This window comes from Hibiscus syriacus, unplaced genomic scaffold (genome assembly GCF_006381635.1).
Source record: "Hibiscus syriacus cultivar Baekdansim isolate YM2019G1 unplaced genomic scaffold, ASM638163v2 tig00111954_pilon, whole genome shotgun sequence".
In the NCBI taxonomy this organism is placed as follows: Eukaryota; Viridiplantae; Streptophyta; class Magnoliopsida; order Malvales; family Malvaceae; genus Hibiscus; species Hibiscus syriacus.
Genome location: NW_024063221.1, coordinates 1,780,759 through 1,803,162, shown reverse-complemented (window position 1 = coordinate 1,803,162; position 22,404 = coordinate 1,780,759). Strand labels below are relative to the sequence as shown.

The following is a 22,404-nucleotide window of genomic DNA, read 5'->3' as shown; positions in this document are numbered from 1 at the left end:
ATGCTTCCCGCCTGCTCGAATACATTTTTTAGTGTTGCACGCCCTGGTGAACTTACTCATAGCAGTGTTCGGATCCACAGTCCCCAAGAAAATCAGCTTGTACTGGTTTATACCTATCCAGTCACCATTAAAGAAAATTGAATCAAGATATTTTTAACTCAAGTTTAGTTAATTTCGACAGTACCATAAAAAAGAAGTCAATAAAGCTGAAATGTGAATATTTTTCTTTGAGGCGAATAAAACGAACGAACATAAAGTTAATTGGGGTTTTATTTGAGAAGAATGTTTTTCTTTACAAATGATTTTAGAATTTATATTTTCTTTAATTGATTTAAGTATTTTTTTTATTTGGATTTAAGATTAATTGAGTTTAGGGTTAAAATATATTAAGTCTTAATATTTCGAATGGATCTAGAAAACATAAGCGAACGTAAACAAACAAACAAACGTAAATGAACAAATTACCGAACGCAAATAAAAGAACGAGCTTTTTGTTCATGTTCGTTCATTTAATTAAACGAACACGCAATTATGTTAATGTTTATTCGTTTAATAAATAAACGAACATAAATGAACTTCTCGCTAAACAATTTACGAATGATTTATTAAACGTTTGTTTGGTTTGTAGTCTTAGCTATTATCATTATATTAAATCATAATAATATCAATTTAAACAAACATTTATAATTATTAAAATTTTTAAAACAATTTCAACAATAATATCCAAATTTATTTTATTTTCGAATTCACATTTCAACTACAATTCCAAGGGTCAATATTGCTCACACTGCAAACGGCTACATAATCAAAATAAAGAGAAAGGGGTTATCTGATAAAGCTTCTCCAAGTCACAAGGATCTGGTTGTTTCAGAAATATAGCATTAATGACCGACTTCAGTTTTGCCCATGTTTCCTCCTCAAAATTTATAGGTAATGTCGGTTTTACTACAGAGAACCAGGAGAAGTTAAAGTTGTATCAGAAACCCTTATGAGTATATTTTCAAAGTATTATCATTGTTAGCAAATGCAATGTTGTTCTAGTTTCTTATAATTAGTTCATATAAACAATATATTATCATATTTGCATAGAAAACCAAAAAGACTTCAAACCTGATTACAGTTCCTTGCAAGTAGACTTATTAATATGAAATATCAATACCTGCTAACTAAAATCCATATTTAGCTGTTTGGAAAGATGAAGTAACTTATTATACTTACGCAATCACGCATCAAATATGCTAACAAAGAAATGGATTTCAATTTACATAGCCTAAATGACATAATCCAATTTTAATTAATTAGTGTTAGCTCAGTATAACAGTAAAAACAATAAACATAAATTTGCCAATCCTAAGATCTTAAGACCGAACAAAATCCCTAGTTTCCAAAATTCACCTCCTCTAATCCCCAATTTTTTCATTCCAAAAACGACCCAACAACCAAAGCCACTAAAGTGCTAAGATCAAATTCTCTAATTAACTGAAAATAAGAAAATCTTATATAAAAAAATACCCAGATAATAAATTATACAAGAAATGAGATTAATTAAATGGAAACACAAACCTTTGACGAGTTTGATGACGAGCTTTTTGGCGGGTTTAGGTGGGATAGCCTTTTTGTGAGACAAATTAGCGGCGGCGGGAGTACGGGCATCGTCAGACTTGGAATCATAGTTGAGGGCCATAGACGAATGATTGAAAACCAAACAAGAAGAAGAAGAAGAAGAGGGTCGATTCGTCTGTTTAAAGTTATAAATGCATCTAAACAGAAAACCAAAGAAAATAAATCGTACTGGCATTAGCGAACAAGAGAGTGGGATCATTGTGAGGACGAGGCGGAGGGAGAGACGATGGCGCGGTGGAAGAGACAGAGATCGTCGAGTTCATCGGAGGCAGAAATGGGCGGCAGAGGCTGGGGATTTAAACTCGGACCTAACAAGAAGAAGAGAATCGGGATGAAAAGCATGAGAGAAAAGGAGAGAATGAAAGGAGTGGAAAACATTATGCGTGAACTGATTATCGAGGGGGGAAGAAGCGGGAAAATGAAAATTATGGGGGAAATTAAAATACGACTTTTAAAGATGACACACAATTAAAAAGTGTACTCAGTGTTTTTGCAAATTTTTTGGATTATGACTATTAAATGTGGCGCACATTATTGTAAGTCATAAATCGTTCAGATTTTAAGAAACATGACATTTTTTTATGACACACATTTTTTGCAAGTCATAAATTAGCGTGTGTCATCGTTCGTGTGTCATTAAATGTATATTTTCTTGTAGTGTTTTATTGTAATTTTAGTGTTTTCAAGTGTAATAAAATTACCTTCATTTATAAATATTTATTTAGTATTTGTAATGTTATTCAAATTTTTAATATTTAATAAGTCCATTCAATTAATATATTTTGATTTTAAAATTTCAAGTTAAGTTTACTTAAATTATTAATCAATTTTCACATTAAAAGTAAATTAGATTTATGAATATTTTAACTTAGTTAATATAATTTAATAAAATCAAGTTTAATAAGATAATATTTAAATTTAATTTAGTGATTATAAATAAAATTTATAATATAAGAAATATAAAAAAAATTATGAATTGAAATTAACATAAAAATCAAATTTATCATATACAAATTATAATTAATATAAAACTAAATTTCAAAAAGTAATCATATTAATTTGATTATCATAATAATTTATGATAAAATTTCAAAAAACAATCATTTTAATTTAATTATAATAATAATAATTTAATTATAATAAGTTTATTATAAATTTAAAATAACATAATTATATTAATTGTAACTTCACTTATAAATCAGGATAATATCATATCAATTTAATAATATGTCAGATCATTTACAGGTTGAATCAATTACATGTTAAGTTCATAACATGTCAGGTTGAAAACAGGTCGGGTAATACTAGTTATTTACTAGATCAATTTCGGGTTCGGATTCATATCAGTCGGATGCAGTTCGGGTTCAAATATCATATTTTCGATTCAATTCGAGTTCAAGTCGTTCTCAGGTCAGGTTCAAGCTGTTCTTAGGTCGGGTTCAGATCTATAATTTTTAGGTTCAACTCGAGTTCAGGTCAACATCAGATCCAACTCAAATCAATTTCGAATCATCATAACACAGTTCAAAAATAATTTTAACTAGAGATAATTTTAGACAATTTTACGATTCGGGTCAACTTTTTACGCACCAACACCTCACCCTTGAAATTGGCGCTTGTCACTCTCCCGAGCTAAATCGACTGAAGTCTATCTCCCACACACAGATGGAGCATTTCAGGAAACAACCTTGTCTTCCGAAATTCGTCCTACCTAAGCGCTACGATCTCCCCCTGAAACCTGACCTCTCCGCTTGCAGATTCGCCGGCTCCGTCTCCGTCTCGATCGACGTTGACGTACTCGCCGACACTCGCTTCATCGTCCTCAATGCCGCCAAACTCTCTATCAACAGCTGATCCGTCTCTTTTTCCCCTCGTAGCTCTTCCAAGGTCTCCTCGATCTCATCCAAGTTTATTTTCGTCGATAATCAATTAACTCCTAGTTGATTTCTGAATTTCCTCTTTACTTGGTTTAATTTTAGGATTCGAAGTAAGATTCATGATATGTTCTTTTTGTTTGATTAATCAGCGCATAGCTATTCATTTCTATATTTCCTTTGTACTTAGTTTTTTTTTCTAATTCGAAGCAAGGTTCATAATATAATTTTTCGTTTGATTAAATTCCCTCATATCTTCCCATTTATGTATTTCTGCTTTACTTAGTTTAATTTTTTGATCCGAATATGCATAATATATTCTTTTGTTTGATTAAGTTACCTCATAGTTCTTCATTTCTGTATTTCCGATTTACTTAGTTTAATTTTTGGATTTGACATAAGATGCATAATATGATCGTTCTTTTGTTTGATTATGTTACCTCATAGTTCTTCATTTCCATGTTTCCTCTCTACCTAGTTTAATTTGTGGGTTCAAAGTAAAATTCATAACTTTTTGTTTGATTAAATTACTGCATTTGGTGATAGTTTAATTTTTGGATTCGAAATAAGATTCATAATATGTTCTTTTTTTATAAGAATTTCAGGCCTCATTAAAAAATCCCTTCTTAATTAATGGAGCTTGTAGGAAGCTCCTTAATCAGCGGAAGGAGGAACTTAGGATTTTATTGAACAATAAAATTACATAAGATACACCCAACAATACAACCAACAGACCATTCCAGCAGAACTAAATAAGTTGGAAACACCCATAAAACACCCAAACTGAAAACACAGAAGCGACGAAAACACCAATAGTAATCCCCTTACAAAACACAGAAAATCCAGAAACAACCCTAAACAGCCATCAACAACTTTACTAACTCAGCCTATGCCTTCTTTAGCTAAGGCATCAGCCTCTAAATTGGTTGTCCTATTAACCCATCTAACAACACCTTCAAAGGCATTAAGCTTATGAGCAATATCTTTAATCAAGAAGGCATATACAATAGGACATAATTCATTCCCCTTGATCCAATCCACAACCACCTTACTATCACTCTCTATAATCAGACGGTCCTTGATCCTCTGTCGATAGTTTGCAAAGAAAGACAACCCCATAAGAATAGCCTTTAACTCCATCAACGTAGGAGGTCCCGGACCAGCAACTTCCTTGAAATAGCCTATAGTAGAACCTGAAGAATCTTTTAAAACTCCTCCTAACCCACTTTTCTTCCAATCCCTTGTAGTGTCAGCATCAACATTTAATTTAACAAAACCCAAAGGAGGAGGAGACCAAAGTAAAGTAGGTGTAATCTGATTAGAGCGTAGAGAAAACAAGTCCCCAAGAGAAGGATCGGAAATGAGTGAGTCCTTAGGAATAGACACTTCTTTATACTTTGCTAAGAACCAAGAAGCAAGCCAAAACCTTGTTAAGAAGAAAAATTCTGCCTTATCAAACTTTTCCCCTTCAAACACCACGAAATTCCTCATTTTCCAAGTGGTCCACAGAACGACCACTGGAATAAAAGGCCAAATCAAAGAGTTGGACTTTAAACCATCCCAAGCTAGAAAGAAACTTCTAGCGTCCGCTGGTAAAACAGAACAAAACCTCCAAAAACTTAGAAACTTATTCCAAAGGGACCACACCACCGAACAAGAGAAAAACAAATGAAAGGGAGACTCATCCGACACCTTGCATAGGGGACACAACACATCTTCAATTCCTTGAACACCTCTTTTGACAAGTTCAGTCCTAACAACCAGCTTCCCATGAGCGATCTGCCAAAGAAAACACTCTACTCTTGGAGGCAGTAGTCCTCTCCAAATAATCTTCTTCCAGAAAAAGACCTCCAATCCCAAAGTCTCCAATGAATATAGATTAACAGCTGATCTAACAGTAAAAACCCTATCCCTAGTACCTTTCCAGATCACACGATCAGGAAATTCCGAAGAGAGTGAAAACTTTGTAATGATAGCCAACAAGTTAGACCATTGTTCAAGTTCCCAGTCATGAAGATTTCTTCTGAACTTGACATCCCAAGTCCAAACGGAAGAGATATACTCCCCAAATTCAGATAATTTCCCAAACTGATTTAAGGAAATAGAAAATAGTCTTGGGAAAATGACATCAAGTGGATGATCCACAACCCAAATATCTTGCCAAAACCGAATATTTTTACCATCACCCACATGAAAACTACACATGCTTCTAAACTTAGTGCCAAAGAAGTCTTCTTTAAAATAGCTATTTAGCAGTGATCTCCAAATCCAGGATACCTTAGGTGGAACCTTACTGTCAAGAGTTAAAACTGAAGAATCGAGTCTATACTTGGCACGAACAACTTCCCTCCAAACTGAGTCCCTATCATTTGCAAACCTCCAAGTCCATTTCCCCAAAAGCGCTCTATTCATCAAGTTAAGATTAAGAACTCCTAAGCCCCCTTCACTCTTCGGCTTGCTAATATTTGACCAGCTAACCCAGTGAATTTTCCTAATGCCATTTCCCCCTCCCCATAGGAAATTGGACATAATAGAGTTAAGGGTTTTAAGAATCGAAGCTGGAATTTTAAATATGGAAAGATAATATGTAGGAAGCGAACAGAGAACCGCCTTAATTAACACAAGTCTCCATGCTAAAGAAAGAGATGCTACCTTCCACCCGTTTAGCTTGTTAAAAAAATTATTAATGACAGGTTCCCATATAGCTGTAGAATTTCTAGAAGCACCAAGGAGTAGCCCTAGATATTCAGAAGGAAATTTACCAATTGAACTTCCAATAGAAGTAGCTCATTCCAGCAGTTCCTCCTCATTAACATTAACACCAAACAATTTACTCTTCTTCAAATTCAGCTGTAGACTAGAAACCACTTGAAAGACTCGAAGCACCCTTTTGACATTTTGAATTTGCATCTTCGAGGCACCCGAAAATATAATCAAGTCATCCGCAAACTGTAAATGGGACACATTAACAGACCCATGTTCTCTGCCAATCACCATTCCAAAAAATAAACCCTGTGACACAGCCCTTCGAATCAGTAGATTAAGTAGCTCCCGTACTAAGTTAAACAACAAAGGAGACAGAGAACAACCCTGTCGAAGACCTTTAGTCATTGAGAATTCCTCAGAAGGAACTCCATTTACCAGAACCGAAACAGAAGCTGTGGTTACACACTGCTCAATCCAGCCCCTCCATCTGGAACCGAAGCCCATTTTCTCCATTATTTTAAATAAAATAGACCACTCAACAGAATCGTAAGCTTTCTTGAAATCAACCTTAAATATACAGCCCTTGAGCCCATTTTTTCTCCAATAATCCACTCCTTCATTAGCAATTAAAGAACAATCCAGAATATGTCTACCTGGTATGAATGCAAACTGAGTTAGACTAATGATGTCTGAAATGCAACCCCTCAATCTCCTCGACAAACACTTAGAAATGATCTTATACAACCCACCAACTAGGCTAATTGGCCTAAAGTCATCAAGACCGCCAATGTTAGAGACCTTTGGAATGAGAGTGATAAATGTATGATTAACCCCATGTTCCCAATCTTTCCCCATATAAAAATCATGAAAAAGTTTCATAATATCAACCTTGAGGACATGCCAAAACCTTTTGAAGAAGCCCATATTTAAACCGTCCGGTCCTAGCGCTTTATTACTATCACAAGATTGTATAGTCTCCCAGACTTCCTCCTCTGAAAATTCCTTCTCTAGACATAGATTCTGCTCAACTGAAATACTAGGAAAATTCAACCTTATCTCTGCCACCTCTAGAGTCAAATGCTCATTGAAAATCTTAAAGAAGTGGTCTCTAATAGTGGTCTTAATGACAGAAGGTTCTTGAATAACATTACCCCCGATATTCAAAGCATTCCTCCTCTTCCTAATCGAAGCACAATTATGGAAAAATCTTGTATTTCTATCTCCATCTTCTATCCATTTTGATCTGGACTTTTGGAACCAGATTTGTTCCTCTATTTTATAGAGTCTCCATAATTCTGTTCTTGCTGAAATTAACTCTGCTGCCATTCCACTGTTAATATCATCCTGCACCTGTTGGATATCCAATTATAGACTGTGGATCCTCGATTCTAAGGCTGAGATACGACCCCCAGGAAATTGGTCCCTACTGCCTGCCCAATTCTTGATAGCAGTTTTTGTATTTCTCATAATACTATTAATTTCAGCCTTCCTCTGATGATTCTTCCTTTCTTGAATAGAAGATATGACCAAATCCTCGAACCCAACTTCTTTCATGAGATAGTTAAAAAGTTTAAAAGGCTTTTTACCCCAATTGACACCTCCATTCTCCAACAGTATAGCATTATAGTCTGAAAGAGATCTAGGCAGTAAGGTTTGCACCAAATCAGGAAATGCAACAAGAAATTGGTCATCAACCAAAAACCGGTCCAATCTAACATAAGTAGGGGTATCTTGATTATTGCACCAAGTAAATCTTCCTCCATTTAAAGGTAAATCAATTAAGCCTGTTTGCATCATAAAAAGATTGAATATCCTCATTGAATTCCTGTTCTGAGTTCTTCCGATCTTCTCTCCATCATGCAGATAAACATTAAAGTCCCCCTACACAAATAGGAGCCCTCTGACCACTTATGAACATGCTCAACTCTTCAAAAAAACTATCTTTCTCCTCCTCTATTGAAGGGTCATAAACATTGATGAAAATACAACTAAAATTATTGACACGAAATTTCCCGGATAAGACAATGAATCTTCTATAGATAGACTGATTTTCTAATTCGGAATTTTTATCATCCCAACAACTCATTAAACCCCCTGATGAGCCAACCGATGGATATTCAAGGACACCTTTAAAATAACTAAACCCCTTTCTTCTAAGCAGAGATCTAGGAATCTTCTCCATTTTCGTTTCTTGAAGCCAAAGAAACTGTGGATGATTTTTATCAATTAGCCTCTGAATAGCCCTCTGCTTTTCTTTTTTCCTCAAACCTCTAACATTCCAAGAAGCAATGATAAAATTAATCTTCATCATTAATTAGTCCACAATCTACACCCCCATCACGATCACCTTGATTAACCTTATTCAAAGCTTTCTCCAAGCTGATAATCTTATCCAGAAAAGCCTCCTTCCCTTGCTTAAAGGACACCCCCAATAACTTGCTGATTTCCCAAGTTGCTAAGGCTTCCTCCACTAAAATCGAAAAATCTGAAGAAGAAATTGTTGAGATTGACACCTGTTCATAAGCTTCCCTTAACAAGCATCTTTTAGCTCTTCTAAAGTCGGAGCCCGAAATGACTAGTTTTATCCCCTTCTGACAACTCTCTTGCAACCTCCACTTCCACTATCTGTTGAACATCTATTGAAGACTGAACATTCCCCTCCTTACTGGTCCATTCCTCCTCTCTTTCAGGTGTAACATTCAAAACACTCCCATGCCAGCATTTCCTGCTTCTCGACCTTGAATAAACCCTCTTATAGCTGCTTGTTTTTCTTCTCTCTAACGGAACACTTTTTGAAAACAACGGTCTTTTATTTATGAACCTCAATCTCCCCTTGAAAAACTTTCTTCCATATTTATACTTGGCTCTAACAACATTAACTGCTGCCCAATTTGTCTAACTCCAGCCTGAAGACACTTCTCTGAATCTGACTCATTTCCCTCTTCTTCCTTAGAATTTCCAGAGTTAACATTTTTGTGCTTGAGAATCATTTTGCCAAACTTGTCTATATTAATTGCTGGACCAGCTGGAATTATTTTTGAGCCAACAAGCCCAGAAAATCCCTCACTATCTGATTGGGCCTGTGATCCAAAATTAGAAAATTTTAACTTTCTGATTCCTAAGCCGACATAATCACCAACTTTTATACTCCCAATACTCTGACTTTCTGACAGTCCACCATTAATGCCATCCCCATCTATAGAAAGTCTATCGGCCTGCTTTTCCCCACCAACTTCCCCAGAATAAGAAAAACCTCTATTGTCAAACAAGCTGTCAACTTTTTGCCGAAAATCTTCTACTGAAACATCTGTATCTTTCCACTTTCTGACATCAATTTGAATTCTTCCTCTACAGTGACCTTCTCTCCATAACGACCCTCACTATAAACTTCCACCGGAAAGTTGCCAAAAAAAGAAATTGAAGACTGGCACGCCGATCCCACCTTGATGCACAATTTAAATGATCTTCCATAGGAACCCAAAGAGATCACCTCCGGAACATCAAAACAACTTTCCACCCTTAATAAAATTTTCGCCGTTGTGAGGTCTTCTTTTTTCCTAATGGCTTCATGAATGTCAACAACTATCCCCCTCTCCCTGCTATTTGTTTGAAGAACTTATCATTCCAGCATAACAGAGGGACTCCCACTAGTTCCACCAAACAAAAAGCCATTGGGACACCATCATCATTCAACAAAGGGGCTAATCGATCAAACCATAACTCTAGTTCTTTCCTCTTCGACCAAGTATCCTTCATCTCTTCCGATGAATTAAAGACAATTACACAAGAATTCCACACATGTCCCCATCTGGTAATTTGGACTTCGAAACCATCTTTAATTAACTTCTTCTTGACATATTCAATCTTTAATGAATGTTTAATGATCCCCGTTAATGACCTTTTAACCCAATTGGAACTTTCGGAAGGAATATGCATTTCCAGAATATTTTTATTCACTTTCCCCCTATGAATATCATCAGATGAAAACGCCTTATTTCCCATTGCACTTCTGTTTGACAACAAAGCCTCTTTGTAAGACCTAGTATCCCTGAAACAATTGTTTAAAACTTTCGCCTGATTGGAATTGGATGTTCCAGTAATGTTCTGACTGAGGACCTTCTTTGAATCAACATTCTTTCCCTCAGACCAGGAAGAAACTCCCTTATATCTTGCAGGACCAACTGAAATCTTTCTCCCATCTATCAGAACACCATTTAAGACCTCGACTGCCCTCTTCAAACCATCCTCACTCTTAAACTGAACAAAGGCAAAAGTTGAAAATTTGTATTTTGGGTTCCTAGTGACTTTGGGAATGAAGACTCTCTCAATATAACCATGGACTATGAAAATATCCCTTAATGAAAGTCAGGACACCCTCCTACTAAGATTGTCGATGAACACCGTCCAGTTCTCATCGAAGACGGACTTTCCTTTGAGACTCTTCCTCTCTACGTTTAGTGTCATTTGGTTGTGGCTGATAAGAATATGCCTTTTAGACAAACTGAAAACTGCCTGACCTCGGGTGGCAAAAGCAAATCTCTGCCATTAATTTTTCTTAGACTTTTTGGAGTCTTTTCCTCGTTTCTCTCTCTTACAACACTTATAATATGTTCTGTTGTTTGATTAAATTACCTCATAACTATTCATTGCTATATTTTTGCTTTACTTAGTTTGATTTTTGGAGTCAAAAGAGAGATTCATAATATGTTCTTATGTTTGATTAAATTTTGGACAATTTGGTGGAGTGTAACTGATGTTTGAGTAGGTATTTAAACCGTCAAAAGTTGACTTAGTTGAAGAAGATGAGAATTTGGAGTTAGATTTTGCCGAGACACTTCCTCAGGGCCTGGAAGTTTTGGCTATTGGATTTGAAGGAATCTTAAATGACAAAATGAAAGGATTCTATAGATTGTAGTCATGTCATGCTCATATAGTAGTTACTTCTGATTGAAAGGAAGAAGATTAGGATGTTTATTTAATTAATGATATTTTGACATCCAGTATATACGAGCACAATGGTGAGAAGAAGAATATGGCAGTTACACAGTTTGAGCCAGCTGATGCTAAGCGATGCTTACCGTGTTGGGATGAAGCTGCTTGCAAGGTTATTACTTTAGCTTTTCTGAAAGCTTGTGGATATTAGTTGTTTAATCTTGACTTTATTGTTTTTTCTTTAATGAAATTATAGGCTACGTTTAAGATCACCTTAGATGTATCGTATGAGCTAGTAGCCCTCTCAAACATGCCAGTCATTGAGGAGAAAGTGAATGGGCCTCTATTCTTATACAAAAAGGGGGATTTGGAAATATCAGAATAGAAAGAGAATCAGAGGGAGGATTTAAAATTTTGAATTTCAAAACTAATGAGAGAATGCTTCTCTCTTGGTTCAAGGTGATTTTGTTTTCATCCATCATTTCATCTTTACCATCGCCGTCCGCCGACGTTAATCATCGCCGTACGCCGACCGTCGTCTGCCGTCTGTAACCACACTCCGTCATCCGTTCGCCGCCGTTTTTCATCAGGAAGATCGTCTCCACACTCTGATTCCATTTTCGAGATTAGATATACGAGAAAGTCATTCAATCGGCGTAGATCTAAACGCCGTTTTCCACCGATTTATGCCGCCGTTCGTCGCCAGTTCACCTGCATACCACTAGGCTCGCCGTACACACGCGAACAAATCCCTTCTATCCTAGCGTTCATACTCGTTACTATTCTCTGTGAATCAATCTTTGACCGGTTAGACAAAAACAGAACAAGCCATGGTTCTTTCAAGTTGTTCTCCCGATCTAAACCATATCTGAGGGTTTGGTTGAAGGACATTTACGTAGTTTCATCTTTCCTTAGGCTCAAGATCTACCAGTTAGACTCTCTTCATCACCTCCACCCTTCTCTTCTTCACCGATAGTCGCATCATTCACCATCGCCGGGCACGCGTCTAGGAAAGTTCGTCAAGTCACTGGGTTTTTAACTTCAACAGTCATTCATCACATGCCGGGTGCTGGAATCCACCCTTTTCTCCAGCAGAGACCTCCGGTCCAAGCTCCTCCGCCCTCTGCAGCCGCGCCTTCTCCGCCATCTCACTATTCTCATCAAGACGAGGTTCGTACTATCTTCATTACGGGTCTTCCTGAAGATGTCAAAGAGAGAGTTGTAGAATTTACTGAGATGGCTTCCAGGTTTTGAAGCTTTGCAAGTGAGCTACAAGGGAGAAAACCCTAGGGGTTTCACTCTCTTCTCAAATGCAAAATTTGCAGTTGCTACCAAGGATGCCCTTAAGGAAATGGTTTTTGATGTTAAGTTGAAGTCCCTTTTGCACATTGAGATGGCAAGGAAGAATCTTGTTGTTAAAGGAGGAATAGTTACAGATTCTGATGCATTTGACAAGTATGGATGTTATCCTGTTCCTCCAGTACTGCCATTTCCAAATCCAGCTTCTGTAGCATCTCCTAGTATTCATGTGCCTGTTAAAATTGGGTGTTGCGATGAAAAGTCTGCAATAGATGGCGTTCACGAAGGGACCAAGGAGTCTACCACAAAGGGGTGCAGTAATGACAAGTTTGGATGCTACACGTTATTTATTGAAAATTTACCAGAGAAGATCCATTGGAAGAGGTTTGGATTTTTATTTTTCACCCACGGTCGGGTATTTGATGTTTTTATTCCAAATAAAAGAAATTCAAAAGGAGTTCACTTTGGTTTCATTCGCTTCACAACAATCGAAGAAGCAAGGAGAGCGGTCTAAAAAATGAATGGTTCTCATATCGACGGCAGCAAAATTGGTGTTTCTTTCGCTAAATTCAAACCTCGACATTCCTATTGTAGAAAGTCCACGACAGTTGTTTACCGCAAGTCCGGGATGGAAGGTGATTTGAGGAAGAATCATTATGAAGTTGAAGGCGTTGTAGATGAAGAAAAACTTCACGTGTTGAGCAATTGTCTAGTGGGGTGGTGCAAAGACTTTATCAAAATCGGTCATCTCGCTAGACAAATGCATGCGAAGGGCCTCACTGGCTTCTCCTTAATGAAAGCTGCTGGAAATGCGGTATTAATGATTTTCGAAGACTCTGCTTCTTTGAGAAGTGTGAAGAACGATAAATCAGAGACTCTCGCAAAGTGGTTATCCAGAGTCGAAGCTTGGTCAGAGAGTTTGGTAATGGAGTGTTGTCGAGTATGGTTAGTTTGCGAGGGTGTTCCTTTTCACGCTTGGAATTGGGATACTTTCAAGAACATTGCTGATAAGTGGGGTCGTTTACTAGCAATCGACGAAGCTATCAGTCACCATCATCCTTTGATCGGGAAAAAATTCAAGTCCTCACAAAGGCTGATGCGAGAATTGATGCGACGTTGGAATTGAAGGTTGGTGACAACTCCTTCAAGATCATGGTGCATGAGTTAGAGCCTTCATTCAAACCAAACTCTTGGCCTCCTGAAGAAGACGAATCTCATTAGATCTCGTCTCTCCAATTGTGGCTTTGATTTAGTTTATATGGTTGCAGGTGTTGCTTTTCTTTTGTATTATGTACTTTTGCGTTGTTTTTAATCCTATTGCTGGAGGTGTAATTAGAAATAAGGTGATTCGACTGTGGCTTTGGATGAGGATATATGAGTTTAAGGTGTTTGTTGTAATGGTGTATATCACCATAGGAGGATATTCCGTGTTGTCTTTTGTATTGGGTATTATTATTAATAAACTATGAGGTTCTCTTTTCTTCCTTCCAATGTTCGTTAACATACTTCTTAGTATGTGAACAAATACGAAGGGAGTTTTTAATGAGACCTCCAACTTCTATCAAAAAAAGAAAACTGTTTCTTATCAAGAATCACCAATCATGTCTACCTATTTAGTTGCTTTTTTTTGTTGGTTTGTTTGATTATGTGGAAGATCACATGCCCGATGGTATGCTCAAACTCTGTTATTCATTTCTTTTGGTGACAACACAATCATAATCTATTGACTTTTTCTTATGTTAATGGTGTCAGTCATTTTCTTTTATTTATTGCCTTCAAACATTTTACCTGTATTTTTGGTAGGGGTTAAAGTTTGAGTATACTGTCAAGCTGGGAAGGTAAATCAAGGGAAGTTTGCTCTAAAAGTTGCTGTGGGTACACTCGGGTTGTACAAAGAGTATGTTTTCTCTTCATTTAATTGCTTGCATATGGATTGTTATTCCCCTATTTTATTATTCCCATATTAATTCAGCTAACTTCTACAGCTATTTTGCTGTGCCTTATCCTCTTCCCAAATTTGATATGATTGCTATTCCCGATTTTTCTGCTGGGGCAATGGAGAACTATGACGAGCAACATTCTGCAGCTTCCAATTAGCAGAGGGTATATTTGTAAAACATGTTGCTGCCCTTCTTAGATTACTTTATCCTGCATCTGACAAAATGTTTGACAATATGACCTTAATGTAGGTTGCAACTGTGGTGGCCCATGAACTGGTGGACCAGTGGTTTGGTAATCTTGTGACAATGGAATGGTGGACGCATTTGTGGCTGAATGAGGGTTTTGCCACATGGGTAAGGCATTCCCCCCCCCCCCCCAAACACACACACAATAGTATTTATCAGCATGGCTTGAAACTGAATTTATGATGATTATGCATTTTCATGTAAGCTACTTTGCAACTGATAGCTTGTTTCCAGAATGGAAAATATGGACTCAGTTTCTTGATGAAACTACTGATGGTCTTAGGTTGGATGGCCTTGCAGAATCCCACCCAATTGAGGTATATGGATATTGTATGAAGCTATTTTTCTCTACATTAGGGGTGTGATGTGACTGCTTGTTTCTAGAATATTGAAATTTAAACTATTTTTCTTTGCAGGTGGAAATCAATCATGCTGCTGAAATCGATGAAATTTTTGATGCTATAAGTTATAGGAAAGGTGCCTCAGTTATCCGCATGCTACAAAGCTATTTAGGTGCTGAATGCTTTCAGGTTGGTCTTCTTGTATTAGTTATTTTCCTAATGATTGTGATTATACGTTGGGCGTGATTGCTTGACCCAAAAAATGCATATTTTGAATGTCCCAAATTTTAAGATATTCTTGCTGGTAAGTATTTCTATGAAAACACTGGAAAAGAAGAAATGCTGGAATGTCAATTTGTACTTTATTCATTTAATAAATGCTTCTGATGGCATATGTTTATTCTTTGAATATCTTAAATCAAATGTTAATTGATTTACTTGGATGTGAACTATTCCACCTATCAGAAATCACTTGCTTCATATATAAAAAAACACGCATACTCAAATGCGAAGACAGAGGACTTATGGACTGCCCTTAAGGAGGGATCTGGTGAACCGGTGACTAAGCTAATGAATACATGGACCAAACAGATGGGGTATCCAGTTGTCTCTGTCAAAGTTAAAGATCAGAAGTTGGAATTTGAGCAGGTTTAATCATGTTTGATTCATTTATGTTGGTTGGATTGGGAATGGGAATGGGAAACTGTGATTTTCTGTTCAATTCAAGTTCATTCATCATCTGTTTCAATTTATTCCGTTTTATTTGGTGTTATTGAAGTTAGTGCTAACAATTGATGTGATGAATGGCAGTTACAATTCTTCTCTAGTGGTTGCACTGGGAATGGGCAGTGGATTGTCCCGATAACATTTTGTTGTGGGTCATATGAGAAGAAGAAAAGCTTTTTGTTGCAAACTAAGTTGGAAACTCATGACACAAAGGAACTATCTTCTGACAGCAATAAAAGTGCTTGGATAAAGCTTAATGTGGAGCAGACTGGTTTCTATAGGGTGAAATACGATGAGGAACTTGCCACCAGACTCCGTCATGCAATCGAAAACAAATACTTGACTGCAATTGACAGATTTTGTAATTTGGATATTTTCATGAGATTGCATGTTGTTCTAAAATGATAAAAGAGATAAGGTAACATTACTTCTTCCTTTTACAGGCATCCTGACGATTCATTTGCACTTTGTATGGCGCGCCAGCTGCCTTTGACTTCCTTGATTACCTTGACGGCTGCCTATAGAGAGGAACTCGAGTATACTGTTCTTTCTAACTTGATTACTGTAATGCTCATCTCTCACTCTTGCTTAAAATTACTTTGAACTATACTCCACAATCCTGATTCTAGCTCTTGCTTTTCACAGATAACATATAAGGTTGGGAGAATTGCGGCTGATGCAAAACCTGAGCTGATGGATAACATTAATCAATTTTTTTAACCTTTTCCAATATTCTGCGGAGTAAGTTATCTTAAATGTATTTTTTTTATCCAGAAGTTATTGTCTATTTGTTTCAATCCAAGCCTTTATGTAATGCAAATTTTCTGTTTTTAATATCTTATAGGGAACTTGGTTGGGATGCTAAACAAGGTGAGAGTCATCTGGATGCCATGTTGAGAGGTGAAATTTTGACTGCACTTGCTATGCTTGGGCACAAGGAGACGCTGAATGAAGCAACTAGACGATTTGACACATTCTTGAACGACAGAAACACACCACTCCTCCCTCTCAACATAAGAAAGGTTTTCGACTACTTCTGATTGTGAAGGATTAATTGAGGCCATTGTCCCCCATTTTTACCCACCTGTTTAACTATTAACTATGGTTTCAGGCAGCATATGTAGCTGTAATGCGGTCAGTCACCTCCTCCAATAGAGCAGGTTTTGAGTCTCTTTTGAGAGTTTATAGAGACTGATCTAAGCCAGGAGAAAACCCGCATTCTAGGAACTGACTAATCTGTTTTCGTTGTAACAAGTATAACCAGTTGATGAATTTGACAATTATTGTTACATTTTGTAGGTTCATTGCCATCTTGTCCTGACCCAGCTATTGTTCTTGAAGTTCTAAAATTCTCATTGTCTCCCGAGGTATATTGTTACTAATTTGTTGAGGAGCAATCAATTTATCCTAATAAAGTAAAAGATATAAACTCTGGTCTTCCCCTCCCCCATTCAGGTTCGTTCCCAAGATGCTATATTTGGATTGGGTGTTAGCAAGGAAGGTCGTGAAGTTGCCTGGACATGGCTCAAGGATCGTAAAAAACTTTGGTGGATTCCTGATACCACGTTTTGTCAGTGCAGTTGTCTCGCCGGTTTGTGCCTTTTTTGCAAACTTTTACAATATTTGGGAATTCAAATTCTCGTACTCATATTCTAATATGTTCAACTCAAAAGTGTTAAAACACAAGTACTCCAAAAGAGTTTAATTAACATTGTTTGATTACAATTTTCTTTTTTTTATAAAAAAAGTTGTTTTCATTGTACGCAGTTTGCTTCATTTGAGAAAGTGAAGGAAGTGGAGTTCTTTGCAAGCCGAGACAAGGCTTCGATAGCGAGAACGTTGAAGCAGAACCTTGAACGGGTTAACATTGTAGAAAGTATTAACTAATTTTAAATACAGTTGCATAATCTATTAGTTTGTTAAGTTTGTTAGCTTTCAGTTATTGAGTTAGTTATAGGAAGTTGTTTGTATATAAAGGACCCATTTGTTGTAATTGAAAGATTGAGGAATGAAATAATATTTTCTTTCAACATGGTATCAGTTTAGCCCAGGTCATTCTTGGGTCGCTTTCACTTTGCCCGTGCCTTTCCTCAATCCACATTTCTTTCTTCTCAATTAGGTCTTGCGTTTGGTGATTCTCTTCGACGAAATGGATACTCCTGACACCGCCGCTACCACCGCCGTGCTTGACTTCAACCATCCTTTATTTATGCATCCTTCTGATAAGCCCGACGGCGTTTTGGTTTCACATCGCTTAGTTGGCATCGACAATTACAATATTTGGAGCCTATCTATGAGAATTGTGCTGCTGGTTAAGAACAAATTAGATCTCGTTGATGGCACTTGCTGCAAAGAAGATTACGATGAGATCTTGCACTCTCAATGGGAACGCTGTAATGTGTTTTTTCTGTCCTGGATCCTCAACACAGTGAGTAGTGACCTCTCGGCTGAGATTGTGTTTGCTTCAAGCGCTGCTCATGTTTGGAATGACTTGAAGGAGCGATTCGATAAGGTAGATGGATCCAGAATCTATTTCTTGCATCGTGAAATTGCTACTCTACATCAGGGTGATTCAACAGTTTCAACCTACTTTACGCGACTGAAATTGTTGTGGGATGAATATCATACCCTAGTTCCCCTTTCAGCCTGCAATTGCGAGGCATCTCACCAAAATTCTAAACACATTGCACAACAGAAGCTGTTGCAATTTCTTATGGGCCTTAATGATACTTACTCGGCCATTCGTAGTCAGGTTCTCATTATGCAACCTCTACCGAGCGTGAATCAAGCTTATTCGATGATTGTGCAAGAAGAGGCACAACGAGCTCAGTTGTCTAGTGTTTCGAGTGCTACTGCCATGTATTCTAATGCCTCTGGAAATCCTGATCGAAGGCGATTTACTGGTATTTGTGACTACTTCAAAATCAAAGGCCATAAGCGAGACAACTGTTATCGTTTAATCGACTTTCCTCCAGACTTCAAGTTCATCAAGAAGAGAAATTCTCAGACAGCTCTTGCCACCAATCCTTCACTGGTTGATTCTGATCATGAGTCACGCTCCGGTGATTCCAGTACAGTTCCTAATGCTCCAGCTTTTACAACAGCTCAATATCACCAAATTCTTGAGCTCTTGAACAAAGCTTCCTCGGTTGATGCAGCAGTCAACCTAGCAGGTATTGCTTCTAATTGCTCACATGTTTCCTCTAATTCATTTTGTTGGATACTTGATACAGGGGCTACTGACCATATGGTGTCTGAAGTCTATTGTTTGCAATCTTTAACTTCATGTGAACCTAGTTCTGTCCATCTGCCTACTGGTAACACTGTCCCAATCACCCATACTGGTAGTTTCCATTTTAACCCTGTTGATGTTATTCCAAATGTCCTGTATGTTCCTAATTTTCATCATAACATACTGACAGTGTCAAAACTCACTAAAGACCTCAACTGCAGTATTACTTTTTACCCTCGTTTTTGCATTTTGTAAGATCTCTTAACTGGGAAGATGAGGGGGATTGGTAGGGAAGCTCGTGGCCTCTATTTGTTCAATTCTAAAGATCTTGTTTCTGGTTTGTCCTCTACAAATGTTATTTCTGATTTGCCTTCATATAAATGCAAAATTGGTTCTGGTTGTATGTCTGTTTCCTCTTATAATAATATAATGCTTTGGCATGCACGTTTAGGGCATGCTATTTCTGTTAAAATGCATAAAACTCCATTTTTGTGTTATATTCCATTAAATGAAAATTTTGTTAAACAGTGTTAAGTCTTTCCACTTGCAAAACAATCTAGGTTACCCTTACCAATTAGTTCATCTAGGTCACTTAAATCCTTTGACCTAATTCATATTGACTTGTGGGGTCCATATAGAATTTCAACACACAGTGGTCATAGATCCTTTTTGACTATTGTAGATGATCATACTAGGTTGTCTTGGGTTTACTTGTTGAGACTTAAGAGTGATGCAATTCTCTTTCTTAAGCAATTTTTTACTCTTGTTCAAAATCATCATTCTGCTTTAGTTAAGTATGTTCGTAGTGATAATGGTGGTGAGTTTTTTAGTGACAACTGTGCTGAACTCTTCTCTTCTCTTGGTATTATTCACCAAAGCTCCTGTGTTCATACACCCCAACAAAATGGGGTTACTGAACGAAAACACAAACATCTTTTAGAGGTAGCTCGTGCTCTTAGATTCCCTTCTCATGTTCCTATCAAATTTTGGGGTGAGTGTGTCTTAAGAACCTCCTATATCATTAACAAGCTTCCTACTGATGTTCTAAAATGGAAAAGTCCATTTGAAGTTTTCTATAAAAAATCCGCTAATCTTTCTCATATGAGAGTATTTGGTTGCCTTTGTTATGCAACTAAAGTTAACTATAAGGACAAATTTTCTCCAAAGGCCTTACCTTATGTTTTTATGGGTTATTCATCAAATCAAAAGGGCTATCTACTTTTTGATCTTCAAACAAAATCGTTCTTTATCAATCGTGATGTAGTTTTTCATGAGACTATATTCCCTTTCTCATTTCCATTAAATGAGTCTTCCCATTTTTTCATACTCGGCCTTTCATTGATGATTCTGATTTTCTTACTCTTGAAATTTCTGCTCATTCTAATCCAGTAAATTCTATTTCACCTAGTTTATCTTCTCATCCTCCTTTTTCTTTTTCTTCTTCTGCATCACATCAAGTTTCAACTGGTTTACCACTTCCATCTTCAAGTCCATGTTCTAGTTCTCTTCCACTATCTCAAAATCAGTGTCTACCTCAAAGAAGGTCTACTAGGATTATAAAACCCCCTAATTGGTTACATGACTATGTTCAATCCTACCAATCTTCATCTCTTCCAAGTAAGTATCCTATTTCTAATTTCATTTCTTATTCTCATTTACCTTCTAAAACTCAGAGTTTCTTGTCTTCTACCTTTCACTTAAGTGAACCAAAAACCTATAATGAAACCATCACCAACCCTCTGTGGATCCAAGCCATGAAGGAAGAGATTGATGCTTTGGAGTCAAACAACACATGGTCTATAGTTACTATGCCTTCAGGGAAAGTTCCAATAGGTTGTAAGTGGGTATACAGATTCAAGACAAGGCTAATGGAGACGTTGAGCGTTTTAAAGCTCGCCTTGTTGCTAAAGGGTTCAATCAAAGATAATGAGTTGACTTTGTAGATACCTTCTCTCCAGTTGCTAAACTAGTCACTGTTCGAACTGTTCTTGCTATTGCCTCCATTTTCTCTTGGCCTCTTTATCAAATGGATGTGTACAATGCATTTTTACAAGGTGACTTAGTTGAGGAAGTATATATGGCACTTCCTGATGGTTTTTGCAGCCAGGGGGAGTCTAAGGTATGTAGGCTGCGTAAATCACTTTATGGATTGAAACAAGCCTCCAGGCATTGGAATTTGAAGCTATCAGAAGTATTACTTACTGCTGGTTACATGCAGAGCAAGTATGATTATTCAATGTTCACAAAGCAACAAGGGAGTGATATAGTTGTTTTATTGGTATATGTTGATGATCTTTTAATCATTGGAAGTAATGAGAAATTGATAGCTAAACTGAAGCACATTTTGAATAAGAACTTCAAAATGAAAGATCTTGGAGAGTTGAAATACTTTCTAGGATTAGAGGTTATAAGATCAAAGGAGGAAATTGTGCTGAATCAAAGAAAGTATGCTCTAGAGTTAATTAAAGAAACTGGAGTATGGGGAGTTAAACCAGCTTTGTCCCTCTTGAGAAAAACAAGAAGTTTACTACAACTGAATATGATGAAGCAGTCTGTAGCAATGAAGAACTATTGCAAGACAAGTATGTTTTTCAAAGACTTATAGGTAGATTAATATACCTGACTCACACAAGACCAGTTATTGTTTATGTTGTACACTTTCTCAGCCAGTTCATGCATAAACCAAAACAGTCGCATCTTGAAGCTGCATTGAGAGTGGTGAAATACATCAAGAAAAATCCAGGACATGGGATTTTATTAAGTGTAGCAAGTGAGTGCAGGTTGTTTGCCTATTGTGATTCTGACTGGGCTGCATGTCCTATGACCAAAAGGTCCATAACCGGTTTCTGTATTAAGCTTGGAGTGTCGTTAATTTCCTAGAAGTCTAAGAAGCAAAACACAGTTGCGCTCTCTTCTGCAGAAGCAGAATATAGAAGCATGGCAGGGACAGCTGCAGAAATTGTGTGGTTGAAGGGACTGTTGGATGAATTGGGCTTGAAAAATATAGCACCAACTAAACTAATATGTGATAGCAAAGCAGCTTTGCAAATAGCAGCTAACCCAGTTTTCCATGAGAGAACTAAACACATTGAGATAGATTGTCACTTTGTCAGGGAGAAGATTCAAGAAGGCGTAATTCAGACTGAACATATCAAGACATGGGAGCAACAAGAAGATTTAATGACTAAAGCTTTGGGTGTACACCAACATGAATATCTAGTTTCCAAGTTGGGGTTTAAAGATATCTTTACAACCACCAACTTGAGGGGAGTGTAGAAAGTATTAACTAATTTTAAATATAGTTGCATAATCTGTTAGTTTGTTAAGTTTGTTAGCTTTCTGTTATTGAGTTAGTTATAGGAAGTTGTTTGTATATAAATGACCCATTTGTTGTAATTGAAAGATTGAGGAATGAAATAATATTTTCCAGATATTTAGTTTCAACAAACATCAATGCCAATCGGGTTAAGAACATTCAGGCAGAG

The 22,404-nt window shown here is 37.0% G+C and overlaps 1 protein-coding gene and 1 long non-coding RNA gene across 2 annotated transcripts; both read left to right on the top strand.

The window, feature by feature from the left end:
• Positions 1 to 14,041: 14,041 nt before the first annotated feature.
• LOC120173471 (aminopeptidase M1-like) lies at positions 14,042 to 16,221 on the top strand. Its single transcript, XM_039180630.1, has 9 exons — positions 14,042 to 14,103; positions 14,238 to 14,331; positions 14,420 to 14,537; positions 14,624 to 14,733; positions 14,826 to 14,937; positions 15,037 to 15,150; positions 15,427 to 15,609; positions 15,772 to 16,048; positions 16,131 to 16,221. The coding sequence occupies exons 4-9, from the start codon at positions 14,681 to 14,683 to the stop codon at positions 16,178 to 16,180; spliced, it is 789 nt and encodes a 262-aa protein (XP_039036561.1). The 5' UTR covers positions 14,042 to 14,103; positions 14,238 to 14,331; positions 14,420 to 14,537; positions 14,624 to 14,680; the 3' UTR covers positions 16,181 to 16,221.
• Positions 16,222 to 16,855: 634 nt separating this feature from the next.
• LOC120173472 lies at positions 16,856 to 17,535 on the top strand. The gene is made up of 3 exons (XR_005521064.1): positions 16,856 to 17,054; positions 17,143 to 17,278; positions 17,455 to 17,535. It is a non-coding gene; the product is annotated as an uncharacterized LOC120173472 (long non-coding RNA).
• The last annotated feature ends 4,869 nt before the right edge of the window (positions 17,536 to 22,404 follow it).

Coding starts and splice junctions, on each gene's coding strand:
- LOC120173471 (XM_039180630.1), top strand. CDS start 14,681: ATGGAATGGTGGACGCATTTGTGGCTGAATGAGGGTTTTGCCACATGG. Junction 14,938..15,036: donor CAGAATCCCACCCAATTGAG/GTATATGGATAT, acceptor TTTTCTTTGCAG/GTGGAAATCAATCATGCTGC. Junction 16,049..16,130: donor GACTGCAATTGACAGATTTT/GTAATTTGGATA, acceptor TTCCTTTTACAG/GCATCCTGACGATTCATTTG.